Raw genomic sequence first — 27,344 nt, 5'->3', positions numbered from 1 at the left:
AAGTGTTTGCTTTTTAATGTATAATAATTCCTAGCTGTTATTTTATTCATTATTCTGCTACACATACAGATTTGATTTTCTCTGCTTTTTCTTTTGAAGTATAGCTTTCCTTGGAAAGAGTATACTCTTTAAATTTCTGGCGTAAGACTTGTTTTCTATCATGTGAAAAGCAAAGCTAAAAGGAAAAATTTCATTTCTGCAGTCTGCCATATCATTGCGTTTTGTTTTTTTTTTTGCCTGCTCTTGCTCATTCTGAAACCAGTGATTTTCTTATTGTTACTTATGACTATGCTATTTATTTCATTATCTAATTTCAGTCATAGTTTCATACTTTCTTAACTTTTCATCGTACATTGATTTTGCAGTGTGTGTTCTTGTTCATCCTCCCCAAAATGACTTCATTCTTTCTGTAACTTCCTTATGAGCAAGTTTTGGACAATTTCTTGATGAATAGTTTTCATTTTCTCTCACTGCTTTTTTTCATAATTGACTTAACAAGTTCTCATTCTTTCATAATTTATTTTTGTGAATTAACTTCTTTTAGGTTTCCCTTTTCTTATACTAGTTTTGATTACAAAACAAACTATCGTACGGTTTCTATTGGACCATTAAATACAGAACTCACCATGATAAAAATTAAGATTTCCAAACACTTTGTATTTTAAGACCCAGCTTTCTTTGCTTTCAGTGCTTGGGTTGAAATTTTCTTTCTGGATCCCAGGCTTTAGTAAATTGCAACATATATAGACTATTTGCAAAGTAAAGCATAGAAAAGTGACAAGGCACCAGAATCAAAACTGTATGGATGACTGTATATCAAACTGTATGTTTGATACTTTTATGCAACTGTTCTTTAACACAGATCTTTAATCTCAGGCTTGTATGTTGCTTTCATTAAGGAAAATTCCCTTATTCAGTATTGAAGACGGACTATACTGAAGAATTAATCCATCTTGTGAAAGGGACAAAGCTGTTGGTTACAAATGAACTGACGATGTGAAATGAGAGGGCAACAGAAATGGCTTTATGAAGTAATTATTAGAATATGTGGATGAAGAGAGAAAGAAATTTCATGGAAGTATCACTCTGAAATTAGAAGACAAAATGAAGGTGTGTACAAATAAAAAAAAAAAAAAACAGAGAGAGAGAGAGAGAGATGTTTACAATAGCAAAGACCTGCAAAAATAATCCAATAATCCATCAATAAGGGGAAATAACAGAGTAAAGCACAAGAGAAGACATTCCACTGAGAGCAGAGGAAATGGGTGAATCAACAAAGAATGATATATGAAAATCAGAGGTTGTTTTGAAAGGTAATTCTTTTTAGAAGAAGGGAAAAACAACAACAACAACAAAAAAAAAAAAAAAAAAAAAAAACAAAAAAAAAAAAACATAACACCACAGATATATGGGCACAAAATATTTTTCTGTATATTGAAAATAGTACCAAGGTAGTACATGTCATTAAAAATCACTGGGATCTGAAAATAAACAAATAAAACATGAGCAAATGATGTTGCTCACATACAATTCAAACTTCTTCCACTGATAGATAATGTAAGACCAAAACAGTTTTTCCTCTTGGCCTGGATGCTTCTTTCTGTTATTCAGAAATAGAAAAATACTGTCTTTACAAACCTATGGTTTTATCATGCCTGGTGTGCTTCAGGGTACCTGCAATCCAGCATCTTTGAAATGCTGAAATAGTGATGCAATGAAACAGACAGTCAAGTTATGTCATATCACAGAAACTGATGTAAATAAAGGTAGCATAAGACAACAGAGGATGACATCACAGTTTAAGCAAAAGGCAGCATATGAGCAAAAGCAGAATGTAAGGATGTAAACAATATGATAATTCAATTGCATCACTGTACTAAAAGAATTTATTTTGCCAGCTTGAAGTGACCTTAAATTGAATGTTTAGTTTATAATATCATGCAATATTTTCTTAAATGCATTTTGGGCTATACTACATAGAGATGCCTCAGTTGCACTCTACAGCAAGTACATGTAGCAGAGTAGCTCTGTAGCAGCAGAAGCAGCATTATCAAATACCACTGAGCACAGTCTGAAAACGGGGGTGACTTGAGGCAACAGATTCCAAAGAAATGTCATCAGAAACAATTCTTTATTTTAAACTTACAAATCTGTGGGTCTTATTAAGAACTACTGAACCTGCTGCCCTTCCAGTGCTTGGCTCTTTTCTTATTATTTGGTGATAAAGTAACTAAATTGGCAGTATTCATCTTTTTAAAATTGCGTGTTGCTTAGAATAATGAGATTCCTTTAATCATTAGTCCTCAACAAAAACTCTTGCAAATAATTTTAAATTTAATGTCTAGATAAGCTAAATTGTTAAATGCTAGATGCTATGGAATTACATTTGGTGTTCTTTAGAATGAATGCTAATTAGCATGTAAATTAGCAATTTAACCCTCTTTACATTGGGAAAAAAAAAAAAGTGGGAAACTCAATTTCATCTTTGTTAATGATGGGCCAATGACTGTAAAATATTTCTTTAGAATTTCATTATATAAGGAATTACAAAAGTGTATGATCAGATTTTGGCATTTAAGACAGCAATAACCAGAATATTAGGTAGAGGAAGTGCTCTACATTGATGCCGGTTATTGTAACTTCCTTTCCTTTCTTTCTTTTTCACTACTAGTTTTATAAATGATTTTTCAGTCAGGGGGAATGGGTGATGCAGTGTAATGGATGGCTTATTCAACTAAGCAAGGAATCTGAAGAACTAGATTTGTTAAAACAAACAAACAAACAAACAAAAACATTATGCCAAAACCCAAATTAAATAGTGACAAATATGAAATTTTGTCCAAAAATATCAGATTGGATAGTTTAAAAGTTTAATTTTGTTCTATAATTTCCTGACCCAGAATATGAAGAAACATGTACATTCAATAGATTTTGAAACAAAGTCTTTCTGAAGCAAACCATTCCAATAGAAAATGTTTTAGAGCCAATCATATGTTGTTTCATACTGTGTAAAAAGTAGTGATTAAAATTAATGTATTCCTCTTTGGTTCTCTGTTCTGACATGCTAATACATGCAGTACATAGGATAATACTTAAGAAAATAGAATAAATATGGAGAACATAGACATTTATATTAAAATGATTATTCCTGGTTTTAGATAATCTCCAGGTCAGTCTGGTTGGAGTTGTGCCTGTATTATTTAGATAAATGATAGTGGGCATTGCTGTTCTTTTTTTTTTTTTTTTTTTTTTTTTTTCTGTATTCAGATATCTTTTGCATTTTTTAAAGACAAGTAGCAAGGACAAAAGCAATGGGATATACAGCATGTCTTCTAACTACTTACTTCTATGTAAAAATCTTGTTCGTATAAGAGTATCTATTCACTATGAATAAGAACTGGGCAATGCTGACCACAGATTACAGTATATTTCTTGTACCATCTTCAAAAGACGGATGAACATTAGGTAATGTTCCTTGTAGCCAAATACTTTGCAGATTGTGTGTGTGTGTGTGTGTGTGTGAGAGAGAGAGAGAGAGAGAAATCAGAGAATCTGAAGAAATCAGTCATTCTAAGGTCAGGCTCTACAAGTCTTTCTTCAAGGTGATAGAAAGAAAGAACTACCAGATGCTATGACTGTTTTTGATTATTGTACATTTCGAAGTACTTTAGTTCATATTTGTGGAGTGACTTGTAGAATACAGTACTATTCAACAAGATTACATATCTTACCTATGGCAATTTTCTGCTATGACCAGCTTTTTGGAGACACTGGGCAGTTAACTTCACTAACAAAATGTTGCACCATCAGATGTTCACAGAAAAATTATACTTCTGTTAGCTTCTGCATAACTTTTAAACACTGTACTCTTATTCATATTTGCCTGGAAAAAGAATATTTCTTCTAATCTCATTGGCACCCACAAAGGTATACATGGCCCTACAAACATCTGTTTAGAATCTTCATCTATTATAGCTCTGTTCATTTTTGACCATCTGCAGTAATTAATGTGCAAGAATGTAGCTGCGTAATTGACTCCTGTGGAGCTTTAAAGTCATGCAAATCAATGATGTTTGTTTGAGGAAATGTACAATGTACCTTGTATGTCTTTAAGGGGCACTTATAACAGAAACAAATATTTAAAAGCAAACCAGAAACATTTCTGTACATCACCAAGATAGCAATAAAGATGGTGGGATTAGTCATTTATTACCTTTTCTTAGTTAAAAGCATTAATTAACATATGTTAACGTGTCTCCAAGGGAAAAATAAAGGAGGTAACCCAGACTAATTATCATTTCTCTGCTTTAGCAATTTCATAATAATTAGGCTCCACCAGGAACCATTACAAAGATGAGGGCTCTTTAAACACCTTCTCATATCAAATTGCTAGGGAATATCTAGAGAAATATAGATGATATTCATATGAATACCAAACAAATATATTAACACAGGTGATGGGACCATAAAAAAACAAATGTTTCCTTAACACAAAGTTAACTACTAAACACTTTTTCCAACAGGAAATACTATTTTTAAAGCAGAATGCTTTGCCAGGAATGTGAGAAGTTCAGGAACATTTCTCTTTGGAAAGTTTTACTTTGTTTTGGTTTAAAACAATTTGAAATAATTCATAAAGATTGAAATACACTGTTTCAACAGTGCAATGTTGAAAGTATTTAAAAATGGGATTTTTAATATATGCACAGATTATGTTTAATATTATTGAGGTAAAAACAAATTATGAAAATTATAACTTTATCAAGCATTTCTGTTCCACTGTTATTTAGATGAATTGACATCAAGTCACTTGGAAACAGTTTACGTTTTCATTTTTTTTAATAAGCTTTCAAAATTGTACTTCCTCCAGTAAGATTAAAATGTAAGTCACAAATGTTAAAGTTTCCTGCTAAGCACTTTAAACAAATGTGCAAGTAGAGAGGAACTGACATAACCCTCCAGGAACTCTGTAGAAGACTTTATGTTTGTAGTCGATGTTTCTGTTTGTTTTCAAACCTTAGCATGTTGAAGGATTCTTAGCTCTGCTTCCCTCAAAACAGACATTTCTAAATACTGATGTTTAAAAGTGCAAATGCAGTCATGTTGCATTGCTCAGTATTTACACTTTTTCTATAGGATATGTGGAGTGGTAATTTACTACTCGTATCGTAAACCTGCAAAATTAGATAAGGATCTGACTGTGTGCAAGAACAGCAAGTCACAATTAATAGAGGAATTATTGGGTAAATTAATAAATAAAGTTATGGGGCAAAATAAAACTATTTATTAAATGTAATTTATTAAAATTATTAAATGAATATTTATTAATATTTATTATTTCATTTTTCAAGGAACACAGAATATTCAGATTAATCTCATCTTGTTCTTCACTTCAGTGCAAAATCCAGTCTCCTCATCAGCTTCCAATGACATTTTTTTTCTGAGTTCTGCCTTTCATATTGTTTAAGCCTGGGTTACACATGTCATTCAATTCATTCACATAATTATGGCTCTCAGTAACCCAGATCAGATTCTGATTTCCTTTCCATTTTGAAATTTAACACAGCATAATGTCCTGATGCATAGTTAAAAAAGAAAATGAAGATTCTGGGCTGCAGATTGAAAACAATCATAAATTGGACCTGCATAAATGCAAAACAACGAGTGATATCTCACTAAATCTAAACTTAGAGTACATGAGAAGAGTACAGTAATTGCTATAGTGATTTTCTGTTATTTCTAGCAAATTTAAATCATTTGTCATATTTATTTCTTATTTATTTCTGGAGTACATCAAGCAGCACAAGGTCTTTCTAAAAACTAAACCAATAATACCTGGAAAACAATGGAATATTTTTTTCAGAAATTAAAATTATAACGTGATCTAGTTGCCCTGCTTGTCTCCATTTTGGTCTCACCTATGCCAAAGAATATAAATTTACTCTCACCGTGTTTTGTATAAGATAGTACATATTTTAAGAGGATTGTGGTTCGATTTGAGCACACAAACTTACAGTAAAAGAAATAACTCAAATTCAGGGCAGTAGAAATGTATAGAGAACTAGAATAAGAAGCAGTTGTATAAATAAAAGATCAACTTCAAATTTTACAGCAATAAAACTTTTCTGAGAGCAAATAATAAACTTTACTCAAAATTTGAGAAGTGGCATAAAATATTTTAGAAACAGGGAGTGTTGATTCAGCTTTATAGTGTTAAAAACTTTCCATGTCTACATCAAAAACTAGCTTGTTTATAGCATTATTTGATAGAAGGGTGAATACAGAATCTAGATCATGGGCAAGAGGGAAAGGGGGACATTAAATGCTACTTTCCACAAAGTACAATGTGTTCATTTTCACCCTCTTTCCGGGGAACATTTTCTTGAGCAGCATTAAACTAATTTTAACTTATGGAATCACAATTGAAAGGTGTCAAGTTGCAGCTCAGTGATCTGTTACACACCAGTGAGCTGAACCGCATATCTTGACCATGTGCATGTTTTTAGCTCCATCTTAGTGAAAGCTTTAGGCACTGCAGGTTACAACAGCAATATGTTCAAGAGAACTAAATACAAATAACAAATTTCAAATGAATAATATTTTAAGCAAGTGGCAATAAAAAGGGTGCTGGATAGGCCAAAATGTCTTTGCCTTTATAAACTAGAAAATTAAGACATCAGTCACTCTGCACGGTTTGGCTATCTTTTACCTTGACACAATGAATTTGCTTAGGAAGCACCTTATTACTTTTGTGATTTCAGCAGGAAATGCTGATGAACTGGAAAGTGAGATGGATAGGTCAAGTGGAGGGAAAAAAGGGCACTAAAATCAAAAGACACAACACATAATAACTATGTGAGACAAATTTGGAAAATAAATAAAAATAGATATTCAAAATAATCATTTTTAATCAGTACAATTTACTGAGATATGTTCTCAGAAGATTTTCTCAGATAATCAAAGTCTCCACCAGGCTGTGGCAAGAGTGAATTACCCTGGAAAAATAATGGGACATCTGTTCATCTCTTCCTGTAAATAAACCAAGGACTGGAACATAAACTGCTATTCCAATCCCATGCACGAAGAAATTAAAATTAACAGATTATCCATCTGAATTTGTTGCCTCTGTGGACCTCCCTTCTGTCAAGAATAGTACAAAAATGCTTCAAATTACTGTATCTGGTATATGAATGTATATTCATCTACATTATGGGGCTCTATAAAGCTGATCTTTAACTTACATATTATTAGTATCATGATGGTCAACACAGGCATAAAGGAAATTTAGAAAAAATTACATGATTGAGTTTAGTAAGTGCAAATGGCATAAGAACAAAAATAAAACCAAAAAGAAACTGCAACATTCACTTACATAAGAAAGCTGGTGTCATGAAGGTGGAAGAGCCAGCAAAATGGACTAGGAGGAGGAATTGACATGGAAAGATGTGAGAGAAACATAAGAAATTTAAAAGAATGTTTGTCGGATATCTTACGAACCCAAATCCCACAACTGAAAAAAGACCAAATAGGTAATAAACAGCTAATCTTGTTTAGAAGGAAAGTCAATTCTCTGTGGCTTAAATTTATAATAAAGGAGAAAAAGGAAAAATGGATAGTAAAGATCATAAATCAGAAGTGAAGAAAATGGAAAAAAAGTGATAGAGGAAGTAAAAAGGGCAAAGGAAAAATTTGTAGTCATCAGAGGTAAGGGCAAGAAGGTTTCTGAAAGTATATTGAGGACATAAAGAATCTTTTGATCCAAATAGAAATGAGTTACTTGTCAGCAGTGATGTAGAAAAAGAGTATTTAATACAGATTTCTGTTCTATACTTGGGACAAAGCCAGATGATTTAGTCACATTTCTGATGTTTATGATGATTGTGAAGTACCGCTCTAGCATTAGCTAAGAAAAATATTAAACAGCATAATCTGAAACTAAATATTTTTATAACATCAGATTCAGGTAACCTACACTTAACAGTGGGAAAGAGATGGCCAGAGATGGCCATACACTCTCATAACCATTAAAGAGAATTTTTAATAAGTCTCAGAGCACTAGAGGAAGTAGCATGAAGCTAGAAACCATGATAGTGTTTAAAGAGAAAAAACAAGAAAATCTGTCATCCTGACATCAGTGCCAGGGAAAATGCTAGCATGACTGATACAGGATTCCACAAAGTATTAAAGAACTATAATGTAATTAGTGTAATTTAATTTGGTTTATGTAAAATAGATCTTGTCAAAGTAACTTGATTTTATCAGTTTATCTCTTTAAAAGGATGTCCCCTGTTTTGTGTTATTGGGACATTTCAGACAGATGAATATAAAAGTCATTTGTGGCCTTTCTTGTTGTCAAATAATAATCTTATGTCATGGAGATATCATTTATTATACCTCCTTTACTCTGATCAGCCATTTTGTTATGGTATTGTTCCTGGTTACCTTTAGCTCTCCAGAAGACATCTGTCTACTTTAAGCAAATAGAAGAGAAAAAATTCTTTGCTTTTGACTGAATAAAGAAAACAACCTAAAAGTCTTTTATGGATAGCTACATGTATTACTTCTTATTAGAAAAAGCAATTTTCTACTTCCTTGAGACATTTGATGAGACTTTTGTTTATAGTTGGTTTTAATACTCGTCATGGACATACTGTTTTTCACCCTTTGCCCTGACCAAATACAATTTCATCTGAAGTACAGTGAAAGGTACCTATCAGAAAACATACATTTATCTCAAGTGCTTATTAAAATAACTCTTTTTAGTGATGAGTTTGTTCTAGCACAGCAGTACAAAGCCACAATGTAGTGGTCTGCTGATTCAGATTTCCTGAATGTAACCTGTGGACATAGCACGTTTTGTAATGGGTATATTTCATGCTTTATTGTAGTTCCTTCATCACTATCACAGTCCTTAGGAATCAACTGATTATACAGGAAAATCAAATTCAGGTTTTGTTATGCTTTAACTCCAGCATGCAACTCAGCACCACATGGCCACTTGCTCGCTCTCCTCAGGTGGGATTGGGGACAGAATGGGGAAAGTAAAAGTGTGAGGACACACAGGCTGAGATACTGACAGTTAATGAGGTAAAGCAGAAGCCGTGCACACAGGCAAAACAAAACAAGGAATTTGCTCACTGCTTCCATGGTGTCAGCTACACTGCTTCCATGGCAGGTGTCAGCTACTCCCAGGAAAACAGGACCTGTCAAGTGCAGCAGTTCCTTGGGAAGACAAATGCCATCACTCCGAATGTCCCCCCAGTTCCTCCTCCTCTCTCCAGCTGTTATTGCCAAGCATGACACCTTTGGGTAGTCTGGGCCAGCTGTCCCAGCTGTGTCCCCTCACAGCTCCTGGTACACCCCTAGCCCCTCGCTGGCTGGGCAGCGTGCCAGCCTTGCCTCTGCGTGAGCACTGCCAGCAACAACTACACATCCATGTGTTATCAGCATCGGTCTCATCCTACATCCCAAACACAGCACCATACAAGCCTCTACAAAGAAAATCAACTCTATCCCAGTCAAAACCATGGCAGGTTTAATTCAGATGTCTGGCATTTTTCATCTTGTTCCAATGGGTTTATAAAGAGTAAGATGTGCTAATTAAACACACATTTGTGAGTGCTGATTTAGCCTCTTCCCTATTCTTTTCATAAGTAACTCCATCTCTCTTTGCTTTCATTTCTTTATTTGCAAAATAGTATAATGGTAAAAGTGCCTGTTTCATAAGATGTCTGAGATTTGTCTCTGTGAAGCGTCATATAAAATGTATGTAAAATCATGTCTATTATTATCCTTATTGTTACTCTGAAAGTCTGATGACTACATTGAAGGAATTCTGACGCCATACTTTGGACCCACCTTTTGAATTCTTGGATAATTCAGACTCTTTTCCTTAAAATGTAAGTGATATTATATTTTACCTGCTACAGCCAGAACAAAGAAACACTAAATAGTGAGATAGGATTCAAAAATTTGGGAAAAAAAAAAAAAAAAAAAAAAAAAGCTTAAAAATTTCTAAAGTAAGATTATAACATATATTGAAAATTTTGATTTTACAAAATAGTCATAGCATTTTATTCTCTTTGAGATCTTTACATGGGAAGGAAAAAAAATTAAATGACCTCATGTTTTTCTCTGACTGAGAATCAGCACCAGAGACCCCATGAGTCAGGTTGTATATAAACATGCAGTGAAGATACAGTTTTTGTCTCAAGATTCTTATCTTTCAAATGTACCTTTTACAAGGTAAATTACTCTATATTCCAAAATGACACTGGATGTGTCTAATCAAATAGTACAGTACACAGCCAGCTTGCTGGACCATATGACAATAAATTCATTGGAACTGATATAAATGTGGGTGGTCAAGCGGAGCATATGCTGAATCCACAAATAGCTCAGTCCTTCAAATGAGTGAATTGCTGCCACAAAGTGCCTGTTCTATCCTTTACCCTGCAGAAATGCCCTCCCTGCAATCCATCTGTTTTAATGTTACTTGGGGGTTTCTCATGAGCTGTACAAATATACCCTGAATTTCATTAGTCCAAACTCATACTTTGGGCAATGGTTGAAATCAGTTTATGTAGCAAGAATATTCACTGATCTGGCTGAAGTGTAAGAAGCTCCCACAGAAAAGACAGATAAGAAGTGGTAGATCCCGTTTCTTTTCAGTATCAAGCCCCACTGTACTAGATCAGATCTTCTTTCTACAAGGATTTAGCAGCAGTTTCTATGAAGGAACACAATCAGGATCAAACACCTGGCTGTAATTTTTTCTTTCAATTGAATCTGTGGTCAACAACTCATTCATTGATGGGCATGTCTAAGGATTGATTTTTTCCCCTCCTGCTGTCATCTCATTCACTAACCTAATCACGCAAGGATATTTTCATTCTATCTTCCATTCATTCCTGATAACAATATTGAATCCATTATGATTGGCTATAATAAAATATACTTCAAAAATAGTCACTATCAAACATTTCAAAGGGATCTTTAACTATTTATGTGTAAAACATGACAATTTGTCAGGTAATTTTTAAGTTTCATATCTCCTGGTTAATTTCTGTATGTAATAGCCCTTCATTTTTATTTTTAGGATTTTATTTATTATAGTAAAAGCAAATTTCTTTTTTGTTGTTTCCTGTATTTCAGTTAGATAGCTAATACTATAAGCTTCAGACATGAAGTCTAATTTTGTTTTCTAGTAACTATCATTCTAATTTGATGGTTTGCATTGTAAAATCATTTTACAAATAATTTACTTAGTTCCAATCTTAGGCAAGAAAATAATTACTGAAAATCACATTCCACTTTTTTTTCCTCATTTAACCCTTCTATGGTAAGTTTGATTAGAATTCAATTAAGGAGCTTTTCAGCAAAGTGGAAATCACTCTTTAAGCCAGTCATGCACTCAAACACTTTAGTTTACGGACTTGAATTCAGAGAAGGCTCTTTACATATGGCAGGCCTCATATACATGAAGCTGACTGAAGTAAGCAGAGATGCATATGTTTCTATCTGGAGCTACAGTGCCTTATAGCAATGAATGTTTTATCAGATACATTGAATGTGAATGATATTCGGAGATAAAATATCTGAATGTAAGTGTAAAAGGTTGTTTTACACAATCTGACCTGATATTTTCTGATTTAATGCATGAAATTTAAACATTTTTTTTCCAAACCTGCCCTCTATTTATATCCGTATAGTTACACCACTGAGAACAAAAACATGATTTGCTTCTAAATATACTTGCAGCAACACTTATTTGACCCAGTATCTGAAGTAGAGATACATTGAGACTCCCAAGTAGATCTCTATAATGAGGTGAACATGACCCCTGGCAGAATTCTCAAAAGAAGTAACTGTCTCCCAGTACTACATTCCCTCTGGTCCTTAAATTGAGAGAAAGTGAACAAGAGAAAAAGTAGTTCTTGAAGACAGCAACCACCTAGAGAAGGAGGGGTGAGAAATCTGGCAGGAAAATGACCAAGACAAGAAATCAGGAGTGAAAGAAGAACAAATATCTTCTCTATGCTTCTCAACGTATTTGTGTTCTTAACCAGTACTGCAAACTCACTCTCTTTTATTTATTTATTTTTCTGTATATCCCCTGTAAAATGAATCAATTTGAAATGCAGATTATAGAAACCTGATCTTGCCAATGGTTTCCTAAAAAGATTAAAAAATTAATAAGCCCAGAAATCTTTCTTTCTTTTATGTATGCCAAAAGTAACACTAATACAAACTACTCTTTTATGGAACCTAGAAAAAATGAATACTACCTGTAGCGGTGACAATGTGCCAATCACACTCTCTTCCTCTATCAAAAGTGGTCCATGTCTGAGATAGTCTCCATTAATACCCTCTGTACCTAATGAAAAGAAAGAAATTACATCTCACTTTACCCCACTGGCTTAAGATGAGGTGATTAGGTCCCTAAAAGTGCTAATTTTTCTTCAGTGGTTGTAAAGAAAATCTAAGAAACTGCCAAACTGCCACAGGCGTCTAAATTTATTCAGATTAATGACAATCCAGAGAAATGCTCCTCTTCACATGGAGGAACAGAAATCAGGATCAAGCTCTGGAAAGAAACTAACCTTATTACTGAAAATGCAGTCAGTGGTAAGTATGCTACAGGTGTATTGGCCACAACAAAGCAAAAAGTAAAAAAAAAAAAAAAATCTGGTAGAAGTTGCTAAATTACAGTAGTACAATACAGGTATAGTATTTGGCTACTGATGTTTCCTGGCTAACAAAGGAAGATAACAAAAATGTAACTCCATTGACTCATTTGCATCCCCTGATGAATCATACCAGAGTTCAAGGGGGAAAATAACATATTCAGCAATTTTTGAGTGAGTCTTATACAGATGAGCCAATGTGACTCAGACATGGTTATATAACTAAAGTGTTCCATAATAGTGAAAATTATTTTGTGGTCTTTTAATATTCTGTGTGGGTTTAAAAAAATGAAATGAAATGAAATGAAATGAAATGAAATGAAATGAAATGAAATAAAATAAAATAAAATAATAAAATAAAATAAAATAAAATAAAATAAAATAAAATAAAATAAAATAAAATAAAATAAATAAAGTGTTACTTTTAGATATGGCAGTATCCACATGCACACTTACATGAAAAACAGAAAGAACAGAACGTGAGTCTAAATATGAAACATAAATCCATGGCAATGATATTTGTAGCAGGTGAAGGACAGAACACTAAATTGCTATTAAATAAATCATAATTTATTACACGTGCCTGTATTTGGATGCCCAGTTAAGTACCTAATTACATGAAAAATGCAATTGCCATGTAAAGTGATGTTAATTTTCAAACACACCTGCTGAGCTTAGGGTTGTCATTCAGGTACATCCTCTGTTGCATGCTGTTGTTCACCACCTGTGAAAGATATTTGCATGCCTGTCAAAAGATTGGCACAGGTTATTAGTGAGGAAAACCATGGCATTTGCAGGTTCAGTGGGCAGTCCCGTAGTATATCCAACATAGATGACAAATTTCATTACAATTCCTAACTGGAGCTCTAGCAGTGCAGCTTTTTGTTTTGATGAGGGCATGAGCAGGGAGAGACCCTTTCTCTGCTCAGACTGTAGATGCCTTTGATTTCTTGGTTTTTATCTCCAGTTGATGAGTTCTTAGCTATGCTTACCTATATTTTTTGTATTCTTTTCTCTCCTTCCTTGACACATTCTGTATGCCATTAGAGAGCAAAAAATACCGCTAGGATTTCTATTCTTAGTGTTGGTCCATTTGCTTTGTTGATTATCATCCTAACTGTCAAAGAAGTGAAATGGCATTGCTTTGCAGTACCTGCACTCCATAGGACTAGCATGCACATTGTTCTTTGTTTCCTTGACAGGTAGAAACTGTTTCTGTTTTTCCTCATGAATGCTTTATGTGTGATACCAAACAGCTCATGGTGACAGCTAAAACACAGCAAGCGGCACTAAACGACACTTCTCAAATGTATTTCTTTGCCCTTTCTTCACATGGAAGATGCTAATAAGACTCGAGACTCTGTGTGTTTTTTCATGGAAAATAGAATCTTTACTGCTTAAATATCTGTACACTCATGTATATATGAAAGATGACAGAAAGTTTGTTCTGGGAAGATTCTCTGGTTTAATTTACTGCTTTGGCTTTAACATATTACTAAAAAGAAATTTCTTTCTTGGACCAGCAGTAATGTTTTCTTAAATATTTGTCTAATTCATTGTAAACTGCAGGCAAAAATGGTGAGGGAATGGAATGCTATATGGCCTGGAAAGTGTCAGATGGACAGGGAGGGGGACAGGAAAAAAACAAACAAACAAACAAACAAACAAACATTTATTTCTAAGGAACTGAATTCTAAGTGTTTTAAAGAGGACTTTGCAGATGTTCTGCTTTGGAGTCTAGTTTGGTGAAATACCAAAAGTCGCAGCTGATAGAGGATTTCCAGAGATATACATGGATTAGACAGACTGCAAAGGTTTCTTTTAATACTTTAATACAGTTAAACTTTCAACAGGCACCAGGTGGCAGGATGGTTCTTGCTGGTTGGAGCTGCACCTGTTGCCTGAGCAACTGCCTTTCTGGCCTTCTCCTCCCCACCCAAGGGAGTTTGTCCATGGGAAGACATCAGGCAGGTCACTGACAGCTCTTAAGCTCCCTCGACAGCTGATTGCTGGACAGACCAGCTCTCTCTAGCTCCATATCAGTGCTCAGAAGCACAAGTGGCCAGAAGTCTGGGAGCAAACAAGAAACTTCTGATCTTAGTCTCACAACTTTTTTTTTTTTTCTCCCAACAAATGTTGTCTGACTTTTGTATTTTTAATTTATTTTTCAATTCTTTTTTCGCAAATGTAGTTGAAGTGGAGTTGACATGACCATGATGGGGGATACCCACCACAACTACCACAGCTTTCCAGCAAGCTTCACAAAACATAATCAGAGCCTGTATCACCTCTTTCCCTCAAGGGTTCCTGTGTGTCTCTCTGTGATATTATGCCATCACCATTAAGTGGATGACTTAATATTTCTCTAATTTTGACTGGAGAAAAACAAAACAAAACAAAAATTAGCATCTCTAGATTTTATAAAACAACAACACAGCTTTTTTTTTCTTGTTGCCCTTTTTATTATTTTTTTTTCATACTCATTTTGTCTTCATTTACCGACAAAAGCTATTTCTCTCTCCAGAATGCACTTTCATGCATTTGTCATTCTCTTGACACTCTCTATGTTAAGGCCTCCGGATCTTCAGCTTGGTACCTCAAACACAGATGTCCAATGGCCTGTGTAGTGGTCTGCAGGCATGGTGAGACATTTGAGCAGCTTATTCTGCCTTTTCTGGAAATATAAGCCCCATGCAGCGTCTTCAGAGACATATACTTTGACATGAGGTCCTGGCAGTGCAAATTATTATTTGCTGTTACCTTCCTGGGTCAGCCTGCAATTTATTCTTCTGAAGCACGTTGTGCTTTTGGCCATGCTGTAGAAGATGAGGTGATGACAGTGCTTAGGATGTTGATCTTTAGGTGCTGGTAGGCAGGCAAGTAGACAAAGATGTTGGCAGCAGAAAAACAGTTTAAAAATGACAGTGATACCAATGTCTTTCTTCAAGTTTAGCTTGCAAAAAAAAATGGCTCTTTGGCGTTCATGGAAAAATCAGCTTTCCTTAGTGTTGATGCTACAGTTCTGGAGTATATGGAGAGGTACAGGGCCTCCTTCAGACTGAGGGGCAAGTGGATGCCGGGGTTCAGCTCTTAGTCCTGGTCATCAAGGTTTCCAGTTGGAAATCTGACTCAGTGTATCTGAGCTCCCTTCTCACACACACTGGTGCTGGGAAGTTGGTGAGGGGAGCAAGGTATTTCTGGTCTGAGGCATGGAAATATGGATGTGAATTGGGAAGTGCATGTTCCTGGTGGGTCATAATGCTGGGCATGACCCACAGAGACTAGACAGCACAGTGAACTCAATGCCCAGATAGCACCACTTTTTTTTTTTTTTTTTAGAGGATATTTTTGACACTTTCTGTTTTTGGTCTTCTTTTATTTCACTTTGCCTTACACTACCAGCACCACAAAACCACGTAATAAAAAAGTAATAAAGGCAAAGAATTGTGCTTTCTCCAGTAGGAATTATCTGACTTATAGGCGTATGAGGTGATCCAGAAAATTTGTGAATATACCCATAAAAGAGTTTCCTGATGTAATGTTTCAGACAGTAGTTCTCTCCTTTAAATTACAAATGCAGTCTTAAAAAGCTACAGAACCAACACAGAGACACATACACATCCATGCATACCTGTGCTTGTATAGAGATATATAAAATACACACACAAACTCAGATTTATTCCAGTATATGGCTATGGATTGAATTCCAACTGACTGAATATGACAGGAGAACTCCAACTGAATTAAATGGAGGCTAGTTTTGTGCATGTATTTATACACAACAGAAGATATGTGCATGCATAAGACAAATACATTTCATAATTAAAATCTGCATCTATGAATGAAGGTTTCATTCATAAATGGGTATATATCAGCTAAGTAGTGATGGCTCGATCATATTATTTTGTTGGGCAAAAATAAAATTTTCAATATCTTCTTAGAGTGATAGCATTTTAAGTATATTCTTTCTGTCCATTTATATACTAGCTTCACCAAAAGCAAATAAATTGAGTTACAGGTAATGCATATGCTGTTTACATATGTAATCCATTTTCTTTTTGCTTTTTTCACACAGAGATTGAAAGATTTGAAACAAAGGGAATTTGCTCGAAACGTGGCTTCAAAGTCATGGAAAGATGAGAAGAAACAGGAAAAAGCACTCAAGCGGCTCCACCAGCTCGCAGAGTTACGGAAACAATCAGAATGGCAAGTGTTTAAAACATATTACATTTTAATGCCCACTTTCCTCAATCCCAAAAGAAATCTCCAAATTTTTACTCCTACACTCTGTAATGGACAGAGATTGCATGTATCATAACCTGCTTTCAGCTATCCCCAACTCCTAATGTTCCTGTTCTGTAAACCATAAAATTGAAAGTCCCTGAATTAATTACATGCTATTTGAGGGTGTGTGTTTTTCCCTCCTGTAACCAGTTAATCTAATCTGTTCTGAACTGAGTGGTTTGGAGATGATTTTATATCACCATTTTACCTTATTAGAACTGACCCATGTAGATTAGTATAAATGTCTTATCATTTTGTAGTAAGCTAACATGAGAGGAAAGCCACCCTTTTAACACTGGTCTGCTCGTGCCTGGTCTGCGAATCATTTTCATTATTTTCAATATACTGAGATTATTCTCACAGTTTCTTTGTACACTAATGGAAATATCATTATGTGAATGGAAAAAAAGTAATTAAGTCAGTTAAGTTTACCCAGCACTGTTAGTTCTATTGATGCATATCAAGATACAGTATGAAATTTACAATAATAAAGCCTTACATTTGAGAAATCCCCTTTGTTTAATGACACTGAATGCTTCAGCAGAATAGATTGCTAACAGACCAATTGTTTATGTTAATCTATGACAGTAATGAGTTAATTAGATAATTAAACTGGCATCCTTTTTAATTCATATCAACTTTACAGTACCCTAGAAATAATAACATTGAGAGTTTATTATACACTCATTTTGGCCAATGTAATTGCTTTTAAGTAATCTGCTGAAATATAACAGTTTAGTGTTAATGTATCACTTTTATGGTTACAACTCCATTTTCATACAGTTCTACTGAAAAAAAAATGTAACTGCCTGTGGAAAAATGCCTTTATGTCTATGTAGTTGGAGATGTAGTTTCAGATAGACTGATAAGATCAATAGTAAAAAATCAGGTCTGAATGAGACAGGAAGGGAACAACTGGGTCTGCTTATAGAAAGAGCTACAAGTCCCATATCCATTACAGAGAACCTGGAAATACAGCATGTGCCATTCCTGTTGTTAACGACAGATGAATTCAGGGATGGCTGAGATGTGCAATCTTGGTTGTTGTTCAGGTAAGACAGAAAGTCAGCCTTGCTAGGCAAAAGTTTGTGCACACACACAACTGTTATTGTCCCTGAATACTGTGTCTCAGGTTCCAGCAGGGTACTTTACAACAAGCTAATACAATCTGACAACAAAATTACTGTTAATCTGGTGCACAGAAAAACTGCGGAAAAAAAAAAAAAAAACTTTATTTTGCTATTCCAAGGAGACTTTCAAAAAGATCTCTTTATATACTTTCTACAAGACAGAATTCCTTCCTGATGTACAAATAAGGGTGGATTTGTATCTTCTGGTGCTGTTTGTGGCAAATGCAAATTCATTCTCAGATATGCATATATATTCTCTTACTCTGAGGTGACCCTACCCCAGGGAGTCTTTATGTTGTTCCCACTGCTGGAGATCAATGCTTTTTTATAGCACTTATAAAACATGCTAGCCTATTTATAGATAACTGCTATGCAGATCTGGCAGTTGTAATTTACTTACAGATGTTTAAAATATTTTCTAATTTTTAATCAAACTCTTTACTGAAGCTGCTTCCATGATTGTTTCATGTAAGTGAATTGTAGGCTTTGATAGCAAAAGTAGATAATTTATCTAATGAAATGCATGTTTAAAATATTACTTTGAATAACATTTTTTTGTTGGCTATGTACATCTCATCTCTAATGGAAAAAAAACAGTAGTCATTCCAGTCATTCCATATATTTAAACATCAATTGAAAATAATCAACAATTCACCATGTTTGTTAAGTTCTCCTTAGAATACTTTGATTTTTGTTTAAAAGTGTGGAAAAGTAAACCCCAGATATAAAATCAGAGTTTAGTGGAAAAATAAGAATGTAATTAATTGAAATAAAATACAGGAGGAAAAAATACAACAAAGAAAGTCAAATGGTGTTCGATAATGAGAGTGCTGATGTTGCCATTAATATTGATGGAACTCCACCTTGTGTCCTTTCCCCCACCAATGTTTGGAAATAGTATTAGCACTAATATCTCTGAATATTTCACAAAATCATTTATTGTGGAATAATATAAAGGTAAAATAAAATTTGCTCTTTAACCTACACACACACATGAAGCAAGCCGAATACTGCCTTTTCTGCTACAAAGGCTGATTCTGCAGATGTTATGGGTGGAAGTGTCTTATGAGTGGCACTCTTTTACCAAACATGTATTGCCAAATGTGTGTTCTATTTTAATTTAGTTACTTAATTAATACAACCGTGTTTTTATTTATTTTCTTACAGCATCACTGGAAGTGGACCAATGCTTAAAGCCCCCAGATTAGTCATGGAAAAGCAGCAGTCACCAGATGGAGTCTTCCTATACAAGGGTGGCACAGTCACAGCTGGTCCTCAAAGCACCACTGCAAGTGAAGGACAAGGTTTCTCCAGCAGTATACTAGAGAAACAGCAGCTTATCATAAGCAGGCACCATTCACCTACTGAAAGGCGCCATGTGCTTCGAAATCAAGTCTCACATGTGTTCCCAGATAGCACCAATGCTTCTCAAAGAGCAGGGGTGTCTTTTTCATTTTCTAAAAAAGCCCCTTTGAAGCTTGAGTCCTCAGCATCAGTCTTTAGTGAGAACTCTGAAGAAGGAAATGATTGTAGTGAATCTCCCAACCATAAAACAAAGCAAGCTCTTGAGGGCTGTCGTTCTGGCACATTTTTGGAAGAGGATATAAAAACAGGCCTGGAGAAAGGGCCATCTATTCCACAAGACCAAATGGATAACAGTGCACCAAGTCATGGAGCTGTGAAACTTAAAATGCTAAAAGAAAATGATAAAAGTAGCGATAGAGAAATAGAAGAAAAGGTCGGTGTTCATCCTTCATTTTCCAAAATCAAAATACAGCTTTCAAATTTGGATTTTTCAGGTTCACTTAGAGAAACAGATCAAGAGAGTAAACTGAATGAGTCTGAGCAATTGTTGGAAACTCTCATTTCACCTTCACGCCAAGCTAACAGTTTTTGTATACAGCCAAACACCTCCAAGCACAGCAATGCCCAACTGTCTGACCAGTTACCTGAGCTCCCACAACAGCAGCCAGTGCCTGAGCTGACATTTTCAAGCAACGTTAATGACAGTCCTGGGGTGGTAAAGAGAGAAAAATCTTTGGAGGTTTCAGAAACCACAAATGGAAATACAGAATTGCATTCTAGAGAGACTGTGGTTAAAGAGGCTAAGCCCCAGGAATTGCCTTTTCTCCACGTAGTGAGCAAAGATGGCAGCACTGCTCTGCAGTGGCCCACAGAATTACTTTTGTTTACAAAAACTGAGCCCTGTATTTCATACGGCTGTAATCCATTGTATTTTGACTTCAGACTCTCTTTAAATCACAGAGATGGTAAACAGCATGAAACAAACAAAGAAGGCTGTAAAGAGTACTCTATAAATAAGACTGCAGATGAAAATGAAGCCTCAGGTTTAATAAAACATAAGCAAATGTCAAATGAACAAGATAATCAGTTGTTGAAACCAAAGAAGATGAAAGGTTCCCTAAATCCAAGAAAGGCCAAGCAAAAAGCTGAGTCAGACATAGGGAAAGAAATAAACAAAAATGGTCAAAAGTATATTTCAGATTATTTGAATGAAAATATACCCAAAGTGCCTGCTTACCTTGATGTCTCGGAAAAGGATTATATGACAGAAAAAGGTCTTCATACAACACCACAGAAAAGATCTTTAAAGCATCATTTCCATAGCTGTGAAAGAAAAAAACAGAGCATTAGAAATGAAAGCATTTCCTTTTCTGCTTTTATGTCTAGGATTAAAAAGACTAAAGCTGCAAAATGTCATTTAATTTATTCTGAAGAAAATCACGAAAACCAAAATGACTGCAGATCCATTCAAGATGTGGCCAGCTGCAGCAGTGACATAAGTGACAGTGGAAAAGATTCTAGTGGAAGTTTCCTTAGTTATAAATCTGGTTCGAACAGCAGGTATTCAGAAAATGAAGAAAGTGGAAGTTTTACAAGATGCTGGAGATTTCCATCTCCTCAAAAGTCCTCCTCTGACAGACATTCCAGCTATTCTGACACTTCGGTTAGCAGTACAAGTACTTATATGAGCAGTTCCTCTAGTCCCACATCAAATAATCACAGCAGAAATCATTTGTTTTTTTGTTGCAAAAGGAAAAGCAAGACAGCTGAAAGGCACAAATGTAAACACAGAAAGCACAACTGTATTTTTACTTCTGATGATGCATATGATAATTATCTTTGCCATGTTAGAAGTCACAGAAGTAGAAATTGCACACAGAGGGGCACAATTAAATATCAAAGATGTTCAAGACATAAAGTTTTACACCGCAGAGATAGATCTAAACACAGCAAATGTAGACACCAGCATTTTGGCAGAGTGCACAGTAGAAGTAGAAGCTACAATGGCTCCAAAAGTTCTTCCACCACAGAATCAAGAAGCAGCGAGAGCTCATCTAGCAGCAGAATATCAAGAGGTAGTAGCGCAGGGTTCTTCCCAAAAGAGACTGATAACTGTGAGAATAAAACAAAAGAGGACGCAGAAAGAGATTCTAACACGAAAAGAGGAAATGATGGAACTACACATTATGAATTTCTGAATGTAAACAGCCAGACAAAAAACTTTGATACCCGCTCTTCTGAAACCTTGGAAAAAGACATATGTGGAAAAAGAAAGTCACTGACAGCCAAGTTATTGTTGGAAAGAGTGCAGTCCAAGAAAACCCAAGAACAAATGCGTGATTCAGAGAGATTTTCAAACATTTGTGGTATGGAATTAAAGGATCTTTCACGAAGTCACTTTGCAGTTCAGTTTTCATCATCGGTAGGTGACACGGCAATGTTACCTTTGCCAGAGAAACTGCTAAGCACAGGTAAAAATGACATAGGTCAAAATGAAAGTCCATTGGAATGCAGTGTGAAAAGAAACAAATCTGAAGCTTCAGAGATAACCAATGTTGCTTGTTCAACGGGGACTGATTATGATCATTGTCTTTTTAAAGACATCATTCAAATAGGAACAGGCTATCAGAGCCCGAGCGTAAAAAGGAGCACAGCAATAAAGGAAAAATCCAATCTCTTCATTAATGAAGTTCAACCCTTTATACAAAGCTGTGACCCAGTACCAAATGATTTCCCTGGTGCTTTTTCCTCTAAAAGATATTCTGTTGTTGCTAATTCAACAGAGACCAAAGAAGAACTACATGATGTAAACATGGACTCTAACCAGGCAGAAGGCAGTTCAGACTCTCTTTGTGATAATGCTATGCAGAACTACAATGACACAGTAAATGAACTGGAAGTGTACACTAAATCCATCTCCCCTCCTTTCACACAGCAGCCTATAACATTCTCACCAGAAGAAGTAGACAAATACAGGTTGCTGCAGCTGCAAGCCCAGCAGCATATGCAGAAACAACTTCTGTCAAAACACCTGAAAGTTTTGCCTGCCCCAGGACCAGCTGCCTTCTCTGCAACACCAGCAGTTCCCACCATCCCTGTTCAGCAGCATGCTACTGTCACCACCATCCACCATACACTGTTGCAACGCTTTGCTGTTTCAGCATCTGTACATCCCCATGGTGGCCATCTCTCCCTGGCACACCTCCATCCCCTCTCTCAGGCACATTTCACCCCTATATCACTTTCTCCGTTAGCACCAGCCCTCATTCCTGCCCACCCTGCTCTGCTGGCAGGACACCCGTTGCACTTGGTCTCCACCACCCCTACCCACCCTTCCCCACTGAACTTCCCCATACTGCCACATGCTGCTTACATCCCAGCCTTATTTACACCACACATGAATGCAGCCACACCTCCTGCTATACACCCAAATCCCATTGTTCATCCGTTATTCCAAGGTCAAGATCCCCATCATCATTCTTGCTCTAGCCAGACCCAACAGTTACCTACAATAAAAGAAATTTTTGGTGTTTCTAGTTATTTAAACTAGCCCAAACAATTGCACCATGGCTCCAGAAACAAATTTAAAGAAAAAAGATATCCAGTGTTCAATCATGTATCTGAGGGAAAATCTACTGTTTTACTGTACACAATGGCAAATATTTTAAAGTACAAGTGTTTTCTGGCTGCATATGAATGTTGATTTGTTTCTCATATCACAGTATAAAAGCAGTTATAAAGCCTTTCCTGATACCATCTCAAGAAATACAAGGTCCAGCTAATGTCATTCTGCAGAAAGTTTAGAAAGAATACACTGAAGTGAAGCCTGTGAGTGTCAGTAGGACCACATCAACCAGGCAGAACAGGACAAAGAACATCAACAATGACAGGTGATTTTCAAGCAATACAATTTAAGGTAGTACAATCTTGACACATCTCAAAGGCTTGCTTTTATGAACATGTAAACGGAATGGTGTAACGCTTGATCTGTTTAAGGCCTTTCAGAATGAGCCAAAAAAATAGAACTTGGGACCACGTGTACCTTGTTCTCTTTCCCAGTCATAATTTGGAGAGTCTCATAATGGCAGGTGATGAGTTAACATTGGAGGAACAGGGTCATCACAACATCTCAAAGTTACTTTAGTGATCTTATTGCTGGGATATAATACTTGGACTGTAGTCTGGCCACAAACACATAACAAAAATATTTCCTTAGTGTAGGGGGTTCTTTGCTGGCACAGACTGATAATTTTCTCCCTAGCCAGGCTTCCAAGAAGGCAGGAGAGGGAAAATGATGAAACCAAGTTCTCTGGCATTGCTTGCTGTGGCTGTTGCACAAGGTATGTCAGGTTTGGGAGCAGCAGCCCAGAATTTCAATTCAGATAGTGTTGGCCTTGAACCTTGGACGTCACTGGCCCACAAGGTAATTCTTTCTTGCCAACAAAGCATTGACGTGCTGGAGAGAGTCTTGCCCAAAGTACATGTAAATATATTTCACCCCTTTCACAGATAACATTGTCTGGTTTTACAACATCACAATGAAATTCATAAAAATACAGAAATAAAATTTTGAGCAGAAACTGGTTTTCCAGGTCAAGTCTCATGAACAAGCATGTCACAGTTCTCATAAGTACAAGGTATACTGAATCTAAGCAAACATGCCAAGTTTCTAGCATGGCTTCCCAAATTTTGAATTTGCAAACTGAAGGCTTGCTTGCATCTAACCTTCAGGGTAATGCGTAGTTGAAATCTCTTTGAATGGCATACTTTGGATATTTTTATAATGTTACTAAAATAATATGGGATATTTAGCAAGAAATTAAGATCATAATTGTGGCTAGACTATGGACCTGCCTCCCAATATAATTGGACGTTGAAGTGTCTGACAGACAATACCTGTTTATTTGGATTTGAAACATCTGAAATAATTTCAATTCATTTGCAATGATGTAATGAACAATTACTAATAGATTTCAGAATTGATATAAACCACATTGTAAATGTTTGGAAGATTTTATTCCATTACATTCAGCTATCTGAAGAAGCTGAGAATTGCAATTAGGCTCAGTATTTAAAATACAACTTAGGACCAATTTTCTGACTTAGTTTTAATCAAACTAAATTGATCCATTGCAGTAAAATAGAAGTGTTTTAATTTCTAAAAGCAGCTGCTTCAGCATAAACTGGTATTATGCCAAATTTTTTGAATGTGTTTACAAATTGCAATAGCTTGCTTTGTAGTTGATTTTCAAAGTCAAAATTTCTTTGGTTGCTTAACATTTTAGCCATCAAAGAAAAACTGTTAGAAAAAAAATCTGGAGACTAAATAGAAGCAAAATATTTTGTAATGAAAAATAGGCTGGTGAAACCAGATCCTATCAAATGTGTTTTGGTTGCATTCCCAGCTGATTTATTCATTTAATTAGCAAAATTGGTTCATGATAATTTGGAGTTACTTATCTTTATGGTTTAATTTTTCTTATTTTAATTGTCGGGATTTTTTTAAATTTAAAATTATTGTTTCATAATTAAGAAAGTCAGATATGTGTTGTTTTGTTTTGTTTTGTTTTAACATAAAAAATACATATCGCCACGGTTTTAAAATTCTACTTTTTATTTTTTGCTGAAAATCTGAATTTACATATTATTTACATACTTTTGAAATCTGTTTTCTGTTAATCAAATATAGCTCACTGAATACAACTTATCAGCTCTGAAAATTAGTACTCAGAATGAATTCATTCATCTCAGAGTGAATTCATACTCTCAGAGGATCATTTGGAAAAAATAGTTATAATTCTGTAGAAACAGTGTAGAACACAGTCAACCTGTCTTCTAGAAGAAGCTGACTGAACTGAACAGCCCCTACCACCAGTTCAGGGCTAATACCAACCTCAAAGATGCATTTCAAACCACAAAAAAATAATAAATAAATAATAAAAAAAAAAAAAAAAAAAAAAAAAGCCAATTTGCTGGCACAATTTCTCTCCCATTCAAGATAAAGTGACATTTTTTATTGTCTGTACTAGTACGTTTGGATCATAAATGGTTAACACTGAGAGGAAAAAAGTGATAAAGAAATCAGACTGTTCTCATATTTAATACATATTTTTCATTATTTTTTCTTGCAGATAACATTAATATTGTAGAAATTCCTACAGCAAAAAGCTCATCAAATGAAACTTAACAACATCCTAATAAGTAGATCATTTATGGGAAGCATACACATTACCCTTAATGTATGTAAAATACAATGGGATTCTAGGACAGAAACAAATCATAGGATATCTACTCATCATTATGTATACCAGCAAGGATGATCTGGTAAGGCAAATGAATAGACAATAAAAATTGAATTTAATTCATGGAACAATAGGAATTGGGATTTTGATAGGTGTAGAGGGGAAAAAAAAAAAAAAGAGAGAGATTAAGAAGTGACTGAAACAACTCAATAGTAAAACAGCAGTCATTGACTATCAATGAAGAGAATGTCCAATAGATTTCTTAATACACAGAAGGGATTTTCTTGGAGAAATGTAATAAAATTATCAGCACAGCTGAGATGATGTATTTGCTCTACTTGCTGACATTTTATTTTTCATCAGTAATATTCTTTAAACATGCATCATGTTTATTATTAAAAGCGTAATTGAGCCTGATGGATGGAGCCATGATACAATTCTGATTTTAGTTATACTAACTTTTAAAAGAGTTACAGAATCCTTGTGGTAAAGATATATACACTCAAAGTTAAATAACTGTTTTAGCTTGATTGTATATTCTTCATCCATAATCCAAGAAAATAGGTCATCCATACTGTAAAATTCCAATAACTAATGTTTCTTGAGTTCCACAATGATGACAGTTTTTTTTTCTTTTTTTTTTTTCTTTTTTTTTTCTTTTTTTCCCATAACTGAGGCACTTCTGGAATACATTTAATATGTATATTTGTTGCTCAAATTTGCATTAAAATGTCATTTGACCAGATTGATTTTAAAAGTGTTAAGTTTATATTTAAAACTGGATAATACTCTGGCTAGTATAATATGTAAACTAGTAATTTTGTTTTGTATTCTCTGTATAAAGTGTTTTATATTATACAGTAGCTAAGTGAATTGCACTATTGTACATGCAATGCGGCTTTTTTTTTAGGTTATTCAAATAATTCCTGGGAATGTAGTTTAATGCAATAATATTTTTTTTTTTCCAATAAAATGGCTTACTGGTATAAAGAGTGTCAGTCATGTATTTTTAATGTAAAGCATACCAAAAGGCAGCAACATAATAAAATGCAGAATGATGCAAACATATTCTGTATTTTAATCTGCAAAACTGAAATGCATTTAATTTATCCCTGTGGCTATAATTCTGAATTTCTTAGAATGTTTCCTAAAGATTTTAGTATGTGTTACAAAAGTCAGTTGTTTAAATTGAACTGAAAATAAATATTCCTTTAAAAAATGATTTTATCTATGTGTTTTTTTACAAGCACTTTTAAAGGAACATCTCCCTGGATATTTTTATACACTAATCAGTTTAGAATTACACTCAAAACTCACTTGTCAGGTTCCCCACATAATGCATTTGAGTTATGATTCTTATTGCTTGTGTAGAATGTCCTTTGGTAAAGAAGCTAACAGTAGGATCCCAGAAGCCACTCTATTCTTTATTCAATTTTTAAACATTCTTTAAAACTTATCTTTGTTATGATAACTATCTTCTCTTTAGTCTATGATTTCCATTTTACCTTGTATTCTTTCAGTTTGTTTATTGTATATTTTTTCTTCTATCTTTCATTTATACTATAAGCTCTGTGATGGAAGAATTTCGGTCTTCTCATATAGTTACTAGCTTTGGAGCCTCCCAGCTGCTGTTGTTTTACTAGTAATAATTTTAAGACTCTATATAGTCATCAGTAGATAGTTTCAGAAGTTTCATG

At 34.8% G+C, this 27,344-nt stretch overlaps 1 protein-coding gene across 1 annotated transcript in view; it reads left to right on the top strand.

Annotated features, from left to right (window-relative positions):
• Positions 1 to 26,822, top strand: part of ZNF804B (zinc finger protein 804B) — a 32,468-nt gene extending 5,646 nt beyond the window's left edge. Inside the window, exons 2-3 of the mRNA XM_027450746.3 lie at positions 16,762 to 16,892; positions 19,268 to 26,822. Of these exons, the coding sequence (XP_027306547.3) occupies positions 16,762 to 16,892; positions 19,268 to 22,955 (3,819 nt within the window). The 3' untranslated portion in view covers positions 22,956 to 26,822. The remainder of the gene's footprint in view (positions 1 to 16,761; positions 16,893 to 19,267) is intronic.
• The last annotated feature ends 522 nt before the right edge of the window (positions 26,823 to 27,344 follow it).

This window comes from Anas platyrhynchos, chromosome 2, assembly GCF_047663525.1.
Source record: "Anas platyrhynchos isolate ZD024472 breed Pekin duck chromosome 2, IASCAAS_PekinDuck_T2T, whole genome shotgun sequence".
Taxonomy (NCBI): domain Eukaryota; kingdom Metazoa; phylum Chordata; class Aves; order Anseriformes; family Anatidae; genus Anas; species Anas platyrhynchos.
Note: the sequence above shows the minus strand (reverse complement) of the source record. Positions and strands in the feature narration are given on the sequence as shown.